The sequence below is a fragment of the Schistosoma mansoni genome, chromosome 6 (assembly GCF_000237925.1).
Source record: "Schistosoma mansoni strain Puerto Rico chromosome 6, complete genome".
Taxonomy (NCBI): Eukaryota; Metazoa; Platyhelminthes; class Trematoda; order Strigeidida; family Schistosomatidae; genus Schistosoma; species Schistosoma mansoni.
In genome coordinates, this window is record NC_031500.1 from 5628358 (window position 1) to 5640074 (window position 11717).

General features: G+C 33.2%; 1 protein-coding gene across 2 annotated transcripts; it reads right to left on the reverse strand.

The window, feature by feature from the left end:
- Positions 1-949: 949 nt before the first annotated feature.
- Positions 950-11717, reverse strand: Smp_138890.1 (putative zinc finger protein; the record flags this gene model as incomplete). 2 transcript variants are annotated; one of them, XM_018798055.1, is made up of 8 exons in its annotated part: positions 950-2251; positions 3629-3691; positions 4385-4620; positions 7188-7291; positions 7865-7975; positions 8032-8106; positions 10304-10346; positions 11564-11717. In XM_018798055.1, 8 exons carry the CDS (start codon positions 11715-11717, stop codon positions 2063-2065), a joined length of 975 nt encoding a protein of 324 aa, XP_018653034.1. In that variant the 3' UTR covers positions 950-2062. The 2 variants fall into 2 exon arrangements, with proteins under 2 accessions (XP_018653034.1, XP_018653035.1); XM_018798056.1 differs by lacking the exons at positions 950-2251; positions 3629-3691 and adding an exon at positions 3943-4267.

Sequence of the window (11717 nt, forward strand, 5' to 3'; positions counted from 1 at the left end):
TGCTCAATGTTGCAAATAAAGTACGAGCTGTGGGTAGCAATGGGATCTAATATTCACATTTCTTCCTAAATGTTACTCGTCAACGAGATATTATCTAAATCCCAAGTTTAGTGTATAAAATAGCTATATTGATGCAATCTACTCAAGTTGCACATATGCTGACAAAGAGTAATCAAAATCCAGTCCTGAATATGAATAACGGGATAATACAAATCTCCACTAATAATGTAAGAAGTGAAGCTGGGTAGATTGATTGTAAAGTTGAAATTAGGCTAGAGAAAATCATGAACATGAATAATGGATGGTCGAATTAAGACGACTTTGAGAACATTCTTTTAAGTAGTTGGTTATTTACTGATTAGTAGGCAATATCACTCTTAAATTGTGAGTTATCCAACTGGTGCATATTATGCTTATTTGTACGCTCAAAATTCTACTTGTCCTATCGTTTAGATTTTTTTTTCTAGCTGAGTTAGCAAACTTTTTAATGTGATCATAACAGTAATATACTCATAAACACCAAATAAATAACTTACCAACTATATGCTAGATCAGTGTAAAGTACTTGATGCTACTTCATAAGTATCAGGATGTCTTACTTTTCTGAAATGTCTTCCAACTTCTAATTCAGTTGTATCAGAAAACGAGTAGTACTGGTACCCCATTACTATGATCTCCATAGTCACTTCACGTTTCATATATTTTCCTAACAATCAAGTTGTGCAATGTTGACAAATGCTGGTAATTAAAAAATTCTGGCCAAGAACAAGTATCATATCACATAATTTGATCGACTCTGTCAGATGAAACTGATTAGATAAATCAATGCATATCTTAAATAACTCTTAGAACAGAATCAAGAGATCCCTTAAAACCCCTTATCAGAACTTAATTTACTTTATTCTGCTTTAAAAAGCGTATCGAACTTTTTAATTTTTATCACGGATTGACATTAGTTGGGGAAGGATTGAAACCGAGGAAATCTGTTAAGGGTATCAGTTCTTCCAATTGCTGAAGAAAATTTTGTTCTTTGTCAACGTTTCCATTTGATCTACTGGAAGAAATCGCTATATTTGGCTTAGTTATTGACTCTGTGAACTAACGATTTGCTTAATATGCAGAAAGATCTCTAAATTCAGAACTTATAATGTAATATTCAAATTATATAGTCCTTTATTGTTAAAATATCATTTGTTCAATGTAAACTAATTTTTATCCATCAGCGACTAATTGCAGTTGCTATATCATTGAAAAGCAGGGAGCACTGAAAAACTTTGTTCTATTACGGGACTCTTCTGTAGTGTACATTCACAACCTTGCAAGAAATGGAACCCAAGATTACATGTTCTGGGAGCGAAAATTGTGGAGTTGATCTGCAGTGGTTTACATTCCTAACTTCAATTCTTCCACAAAACTGCGTAATCGCTTCCTAATTTTGTTTTGATGAAAAATACTGAAGAATTTTTCTATGCAATTTTAGTGCAGCGAGTCTTGACTCGTTTGAATGACTTCCAAACATATCCTAGTACACCGTTGTGTTATTACTATTAGAATTGCATATTGGATCCGTGTGGCATGTACACAGTTTTTACAAAATTCTTTTAAACGTTCAGCGGAAAAAGACAATGAAAGCTTTACAATAAAAAAATACTCAGTTCATAAATACACAACACCTGAGCCAAAAATATCCTACCAATTCAACCTTTTGCCATCACTCTACAAGACAAACTGACAAAAAAGTTTACAGCATTTGTTCGTAAAATACTGTAGAATATTCCATCATTTAATCTGACGAAATAATAATAATGTCAACAAAGCGGTTGATCTAAGTATTCAGCACAGAAAAACAAACATAGTAAACGCATTTCATTGAGATATTTTGTACAGATATTTCAATTCACGCTTGCTAGACTTCAGAATATAAGAAATGTGGACAAACATATATATAGATGAATGAATAAATAAATAACTGGAAAAGAATTGTAAATGAGAATTAGCCAAAGGAAGAATGCATTATGGTCATTTTGTACAGCGGACGTATAATTGAAACAAAACATTATGATTATGTCTGTGGTAAACATACAATTTGTAATAATTGGCCTTCAACAAAACAATTATCCACAACATGTTGTTTAAGTGAACTACTTAAATCAAGTAATGAATTTGAAACTATATCCTTTTGATGTTGACTACATTCAGTAGTAGTAAAGTATTCATCTAATTCATCGGATAATCGAATTAAACCGTATTTCTGTAAGTAGAATATAAAAATAGAATAATACAAGATTAATCAGAAAAATGTGCAGTTTCATAAAAGGTTTTTGTTTAACAAAATCCAAACAATAAAAGTCAGAGAATTAAGGACGTCACACGGCAAAGTGTTCTATCAGTCATAAAAACGCAGAGCGTGGCACAAATGTGTGTTGCAATATTATATTAGCACGACAAGATGAATAGCAAAACAATTGAAATAATATAGTAGTAATGATGAGAACGATTAAGCACTAACAATGTTATTTTAAAAGTCAGAAAGAAAATGTAAGCAAGGAAAACTAGAGCTTAAAATTTGGAAGATTAAGAGTGTATGAACTTGCACCATTATAACCGACTGTGAGTCACGTCTTCAACGTCTTCAAACATTGGTGGCATGAATCCAAACTAAGTAGTCTACATCTACAGTTAATGGCTTCATGATCTGCTATTAAGTCTTACTTCGGCTTCCTCTATCTTTTCTTACAACCTACTTTTACACCAGCAAACAGCCCCGTTGATATAACCGGTGGTTAAACATATGTAATACAAAACTGTTATTTAACTAAACCAAACACAGGCTGGTTGGTTGGCGATATGACATCATTGTCATTCTAATGATCTTGAGTTTTATCACTGAATGAGCATACACATGTGTGTATGAAATGCGTTAAAATGAATAATGACATAACTTATACAACAATCAACTTTCTGATAACAATCAATGTGTAATTCAATCAAGTAAACCAGGGTTATTCTTACGTTGTATTCAACATTATTTCTTTACTGTCATGTCAGTAAATTCCAATGAATTCTCGGTTTGTAATGTATACCACTTTAGGGTCTATCATTAATATTTTATTCCTAATTAATTGATTAAACAGGTATATGCAATCGCAAACTAATGTGAATGTGCACATTCGATCTGTAAACGTTTGTCAACTTTTTACCTCATCTACTAACTAAAGTCTCAAAAAATTGAAATATTTGAAAAAGGTTTACAAAGAAACCTGTTTCAAAAGTGAAAAGCTATAATATCACTGACACAAAACACTATAATAAATAAACAGCATGAAACCTAATGATATCATTGTGGCTTCATTTAAGTGTTATGATTGTACATAGTTTTTTGATAATCTTCCTAATAAATGTCGACTATCGTTTAACACAATAAATTCAAGAATGGAGGATTAATTACTGAACAATATTTCAGCTAGTTTCTAATACAAACCTATATAATGAGTTGTTCGAAAGGAATTCTGATTCGATTCCGTGTAAAGCCATAAACAAAACTTATTGAGTACTTCTTGCATTAACCAATAAGCACGTATACGACATTAAATGATTCGCATAGTTTCGCAGAAATAAAATAGCTCACTTTATCACGGGGTAAATGAAAGTGTTCACAACCATAATCCAGAATGCAACCAAGTGGCCAACGCTATAAAGGAAAAATACAGGATGAAAGGAAGTTTAGGAATTATACTGTTCAAAAAACGTATGGCGAAATAAATTCTTTGAATGTAACTCATCAAATACTCAGATTTGAGCCAAATACTGTTTGTGTATGAAGGTTAGTGATATTAACCGGCTCTCCTCAAATCAAAGCAGATGAAAAAGTGTTAGTAGCACTGAACAACTGCTTCATGCTAGTATAGGACTTTTCAGTACACAACTATGATTTTCTGGTCACTTATCGAATGTTTAATCTTTAGGTCACGAGGCTGTAATCCAATAGTTCGCATTTGCAACTATAATCATAATTTCTGTATTCATTTTTAGAAACGGGAGCAGGATTCAAATGCTGGTTGTACTGTAACGTAAATTGATTGAAATTAGGATTGTATCACCGGAAACCGATCGGTGGTTTTAATGACTAAGTGTTTGCCACTGGACCTGAAGGTGATGGATTCGATCCACAATAGCGTCATAGGCGTCAACTGTTGAGAAATATCCGCTTATGAAGAAATAGTTATCCAGTGCTGCTTGGTTTTCAGATTTATCAATTGAAATCGATCTGTAAATACAACCAATGAAATAAATCAATTACCATAAAACATCTTAGAATAAGCAGTTCATGTATTACTTTACTAAAATGCTTCATAAAAAAAATTTAAAAAATTAGAGTAACCACCTTTCCAAAATACACTGAAATCATATTATTTGTTGAAAGAACCTCTGGCATAACCGACAAACGAATAACAAATCTCTCTGATTCAGGTAATTCTCTAGCACGTTGACCACCAGGCAATGCTTCCATTTTAGTTTTTAATAAAATCAACTTCGCTTTAGTAGCTCGGGCACGATCACTTAGTGGTTTGACTGATAGTGTGTCATTGGTTTTCGTTGGAATTATTGTATGTGAAATAGCTAAAAGAGATGAAAATAGAAAAATACATATAGAACAAAACATTTACACAGTAATATCACATTATTTTGTTTATATAATGACCATTGTGTATGGTGTAGCATATGATGGAATACAATGTATCAATGCATAGATTTATAATAATGCAACTTTTATTGAATTAAGCAGAATGAGCCTGTCACTTTAATTGTATAAATACTTCGATTTTAAGCAATTAATTAAACATCCAAGCAAATACTCTTCAGCTTAAATTTCTATTTGAGAAGACAGATGGTACTAACTCTGTACTTGGCTAAAATACGCGAATTGTAATTAATATATTTATTTAAGTTAAAGAATCATATGATTACATACAATTTATTCACAAACAGTTGTTTGTAATTAGTGATTTTTAGTTAAAAACAACATTACTACTAACTTCGTTCTTTAACAGGTGGTAAACACAAGGGTAAACAGTAAAATATACAATTACTCAACTTTAATATTTGGTAATTAGTACGTAACTATAAATAAAACGATATCTTTTAAACTCAACATTCAAAACTTTTGAAAAGTCCCAAGACAACCCTCTTCAAAATCCTTAGAATCCCATAAAACGCTAGGAAATGTTTTATTCAATCACCGTCGAATAGAAGTTTCTCAGAAACGTCTAGAAAACGAAGAACCATGTGTCATGCCCTTGATTAGATATTTACCTATACTGTCATTATATTTAGCATGATGCCAGAAATTTCTAAAAGTTCTAGGTCATATGTCACTCAATAAATATCCTCAATTTTCTGTACATAAATTAACCTTGGAGTAAAGCTCTAACTGGCATTTCTCATCTTTTCTCTATCGCTTCAGTTGACGTGTAGAAGTAGTTTGGGTTTATCGGAAGCGGATAGGAAGGTAGTTCTAATAGCAGAATTATCAAGAACACAAGTCCACTCTCTCGAAAAACGCAAGTTTGCATGATATATTTTTAATATTTAAAAAACAGCTTATTTTAGTGAGAGAATGGAGTACTTCTCATGTTGCACAAGATAAACTTATATTAAGACGTTTGTGCATTACAGTGAGACATTAGGTAATTGAAGCAATGTGCATGTTATTTGCGGAAAAAATGTAAAGCTTATCAATACTTTCCCCTTGAATGCATTATAACAGAACTACTGACAAAGTCACATTATTATTGACAAGCATATTCAACTAACTAAACTTCCTGATTGAATTCTTAACTTACTATTATATTTTCAATGCAGTGATATGTATTTTAAGTAGTCAGAGAAAACCTTGAACCTAAGTTCCATACTGGCTGGAATTTGTCAGCAAGGCATACCTGAAGGCTTTGAGGAACTGATATTTCATGGGGTCTGAAAAAGCGTCACCTGAATAGCACATTTATTATGCTGAGCAATACGAGTTTGAATCCCACAAGGAACAACAGTTCTCTCAAGATTGCAGGTACATCTTGTTGATGAGTGTTAACTAGTACAAAACTTAGGTTTTTCTGCCGACTACTTCCAAACAACTGACATCTTAATATGGTTCATGTGACCTCGAGACTAGTGACCATATGACGATAAAATCCGATCAGAACTAATGGATTAGACAGATAAAACACTGATCAATACACAGTAAACAATCAATTGTTTATATTAAGTTATGTAAACTCAACTTTCATACAACATTTTTATGAGATAAGGCGGTTAGAAGTGATGCATTACTAGGTGTTTAATAACCTTCATTTTCATTCCTAATTAATTATCTGATAGATGATGTATAGTAATTATAGTGTTCTGGTTAGATATTTTGTTAATGGTTTATCTCAATGGAAATGTACAATTGATGTAGTCCTACAATTGTTAAACTGATTGCTATTTAGTGCGGTTCTGGAAATTTGTTTAAGTTAATACTACTTAAAACATTTTATTCAAGAAACTTTTAGACTGACTGCAGTTTCAGAGTTTACCAATCAGTCACTATTTTACTACTAACAACAGGCTCTCCTTCAAATCAAAAACTAAATCTCTTATTGATCAGTAGTAATAACCAGGTGTATGAATCAAACGTTGGTCACTGGCTACCATGGGACTGCATCTCCTTACGATGCTCCACTGTCTTGTGGATCAGACCTTTAGGTCAAAGGCTCGGGGTGTGGCCTCCTAAGAAAACCACCTGCTTCAGTTTGGGCACCTGGGAAGTATCACAGCCCTCACACAAATCAAATGAGATTTGTGCGGCGCATATATATCTGATGCTTCCTTGTACCTATATTTATGTGTTTAAATAAATAAATAAAATAATACTTTAATACTTTTATCCTGACAGTTTCATCTCGTTGTGTTAATGAATGGTAATTTACACCGGTGCACATGTTCTTTGACGCTTATATCTGACTCAAGGGAAATTTAGATGACTTCAAGAGGTATTTTTACCTGTAATCATTATAATGGTTTAAGCAAAACTATACATACTGTTAAAGATGGATTATTATAAAATATAATTCTAGGGTAATTATTTCAGTCTGATTTTTATTTATTTATTCTTTTTTTTATTATTAACAATATGATAAAATTAAACTAACCATTTAATGCAGTACGATCAACAGTTTTAACTGTTTGAATTTTATCCCATTGACGAACTGATTGCGCCAAACCTGAACATTGATGAACCTCCTTCTGTTTATGACTTAAAAAGAGGACAGAAATGATAAATATTTTTAAACAGTATGTTTAAAATAGAAAACATTATTTGCACTGGACAGTATCGAAGTTTTAAATAATGAAATAGATAAATTAGGCCTATAAGTTTGTGCTGATGATGTCGTTCAGAAGGACGATGAAAGCTCCACGACCAAACTATCCAGCTCAGAGAAGAAAACTCCATCAAAATTAAAAGTATAGTTAGTACTTACTCGACCTTAATATTTCACTAGTTATGAATCTTGGTCATTTTATGCATTACGCAGTCTTTCAGATCGTAACTCTTATCCGTGTTTTTCATCCTGTATATTGGGTTGTATTGCTCTGGCATGTTTAAAGTAGACAGTTTCAAATAACTTCAGACGCTTGAAATAAAGTTACCTATGAAAATTACACTGTAATAAGTAGCACTCATTCATTAAATATAAATGGAAAAATAGCCGAAAGTGCCGGGTATAACATATTTATTAAACATTGAAAACATTCTGGATCATCTCTGCTCAAGTAATTTGTTTAATTAAAAACGGAAAAACACATATAGAGGGTAACACACACTAACCTGGTACAAAAATTTCCATAACATCCATCACAGGATAACAGTACTAATTGTCTTTGATTACATAAATGATAATCACAGATTTTATCATTAGCGTCATCAGAACGAGATTGACTAGATCCAGAAGAAAGAATATTTATAGGAAGTAACAATAACAACATCAATCTAACCTTGAAGCTTGATGACATTGGTAGGTTGAACTTGAAATTGGACAATTATGTGCAGTAATTGAACTATGAATTTTACTACAAAATAAACAGAAATTTTTTTCGGTCTCTCAAAAATAACAAATGAATTGAGAGTAAGAAGAGTGGAATTAAATTGAGGTATAAATTTCCTGTAAACTCAAATGGATGTGCGAGTAAGTTATTACGCATTATCTCTTCACCAAGTATTAGACTCTCGTGGTGTTTGCTACTTATGTCGACAGATATAAGTAGTAAGTAACAACAATCGGGAGTGGAAGACCTGGCAGAAGAAGGTTAAGATGATCTAATCGAAGCGAACGGAAACAGCGATTAATCATTATGGCAATGAAGGAATGATGAAGTTTGAGACAATCGATGGAGAATTTGCAAATGAAGTACTGAACGTATGGTTTTCACATTTGATGAACGTACTCTGTAATTTTGTATTAAAATACGATTCGTCGTCCCCACCTGTTCTCGATCACTAAACATAATAAACAGTATATAAGTAACTGATATGAACTCTTTTATTGACTTGTTGGTATATGATTGGTTGTTACCAGGATCTGAGGTATCATTATATGAACATTAGTTTTGACTATCATTTTTCTTAATCTGATTGACCTCTCACATTTGTGCATCAATTTTTCGCATCGATCATGTTCTAATAGGAGCACACACTTGCTTGTGCCTCATTGGACGCAGAAAAGCCACATTAAGAAGACCCATTTAAGTTAAACTCAGTGACGAGAAAGCCAAAAGTAGATTCTAGGAACAACTGAGGCCACACTTAGGCAGCCCACTTACCTTGAAAGTCTGATCAGCCCTAATGAGTTGATGTCCGATTAAATGTCTGCACGGATTCAGAAAACTCGTTTAGCTTTTGCCAACTTACATCACCTATGGCGAAGGCGAGGTACCTGTCTATCAATTAAGGGGTAAGTATACTGTGCGGCAGTCCGTTCTGTTCTACTTTACGGATGCCAAACGTAGCCATTAAGAGTAGAAGATACTCGTAAGTTACTAGTATTTGACCACAGATGTCTTAGAAATATTGCTCTCATCTGCTGGGATCACTGGGTAAGTAATACTGAGGTTAGACGCAGGGTATTAGGGAATGATGGTAAATCAGTTGATGAGGTCATGAATCTTCATCGACTGAGATGGTTGGGCCACGTATTACGTATGCCCGAACACCGATTACCACGACGCACATTGCTGAATAGTGTTGGGGATGGTTGGAAGAAAGTTAGGAGCGGCCAAAGCAAAACATGGCACCAGTCCTTGAAGTCACTAACTTTTGGCCTGGACCGTGTTGATAGATGCAGACTACTTGGTTAGGGTCCACGTGACTGTCGTAACCAAACTACTATAATCTATACAAGAATCACTTGATTGAGAAACGTGTTCATAATTAAATAAAAGGTGATAAAGTACATCAAACTGTCATTATCTTTAATTTATGTTGTAAATGATCTATCACCATTATTACCAAGATATTCGCCTTGAAATTTTCTAATTAAATGATGGCAGGAATACAGATAACTTTTTTATGGTAATAAGTTACGTGATTTTCAGTATTTAGATTATATAAATAATGCTTTTTAATTGAATTACTATTCGATAGGTAAATTTAAATATTCTACCGAGACTGCGTTCTACGAGCTTGGTATTCACACCGTGGAGCTTTCATTGTTCTTCTGAGCAACAATGACACTTGTCCCACCATTGTTTGCACATTCATTTTGATCGCCTTCCACTTCAACCAGATTTTTGACCTTATAGTTAATTAGGATTTTTTCTGATGAGTAAACTGGATCTATTTCAATAGCTACTGATTGCTGACTGATCTAAGTGTCAAATTTTCGAAAATTCTCCGGCTTTCTTTGTTTTGTCTCTAACAGAAATTCTAATGTTTTTCTAGTCGAACTTACCTTCAGTGGTCCACACGTACTGATATATATGAAGATACATCGTGGTGTTTGACAGACAAGCGGTGTTTATTTACAAGGGGATGAAGAGGGCTGATGATGTTTAAGGAGGCAATGAAGGCTTGACGCTTAAAATGTCAAGATCAGAGAACTCAACTTCAACAAAATAATTCTTTTCTAACATCTCAAATATTCTATTTGAAGAATATCTAATAGCAGGAATCGCAAGTCCTAAATCACATTAAAACTCAGAACATCTGGAAAATTTAAAAACTATTTGAAGTCAGAGTTTGATGTGGAGTATAAGACCATAAATCACTTACCAAAAGATACGATCACAGTGTTCACAATGAATGGGTAGAAAATCTGAAAAAGAAAACCTACTCTAGAGCATTTTTTTACTGAATTTATATATCATGAAACTATATGACGGTGCTTTAAATGAAAAAAATTTAGCAAGTGGTAATTTGATTTTTTTAACAATTGAAGATAAAAAGTAACTTGGTAGAAAAACTAACAACACAGAACACAAATTTCAACATAACGAGAGTGCTCAGAAACAGCAGAAACACTTATCAGTATAATGGCTTGTGCATGTTGTTGAATTTTGTGCTCTACATTACGGACTGACCCTAGACATTGGAAATCAAGAAGCGCAACTTTCTAAACGACTCAGATCAACAGTTAATGACTCCATGGACTGGTGCTATATTTCGGTATAGCTACCCTAGATTTTTTTCTGAACTACATTCCATTTAAACTAACACCACACTTTGGAGTAGACGGTAACCTGGTATATTTAACAAGCGACTCATTGAACTCAACTGGTACAAGTTCACAGTTTGACCGAATAACTTATTATTTTTACTCAGAATCTTGCAAATAACCTAAACACTACTTAACGGATTCACGAAAGACACATTATACTTTGATGATATCTTTAATCAAATACCTACTTGTGCATTATTAAAACTCTAAAAGGCAGTCTGAACTGTTGAGTAGAAAAGCATAATCCGTTTTTGGTAACCAACCTGATAACCCATCCACACAACAGTTTGCAAATGTTGGGCCAGTTTCCTGTTTAAAAGACAAGATTCTGTCTGCAGACGAGTCTACTGAAGCTTCTGAAGATTTGTAAATAAGCAGTAAACTACAAGTTAATTACATTTGATACGATGCACTCAATAATAGATTTTTAGCATACAACAGGACCCAACTATAAGGATTACACCTTTCACGTTATCCTAACGAAGACGACTAATACCTTTACGAAAGGCTGTCTAATCATTTTTTGAGCAACCCAAGTTTTCATTCATCTTAATGTAATTCTGTAGTAAATAGAATATGAGCCTATCGACCAAGAAGTTAAAATGTGTATCCGGCCAAAAGTCAATTTACTAAGGTGTATGTTATTCGTTCCAGGTCTCTGTTCACTTAATTTGGTTGTTCTGAGTAAAATTTTTAAGGGTGAAAAGTTTAAGATTATTCAAATCTAATTTTAGTTAAATTAGTGAATGCTTATCAAAAATTGAGATGATTTATTCAGCTACCTTATTTTTAGATAAGAAGTGAAGAATACTTACCTAACTGCTTGCAATCCTCTTGAGAACAATGGGCCCCAATATTTAGTTCAGTCATTATACCTAAAGAGAAGTATGTGATACCAGTTATATTGGCAGTACAGAAATGAACGTACACAGTGAAATTGAGAATAGAATCTGATACATGAAAAGACAT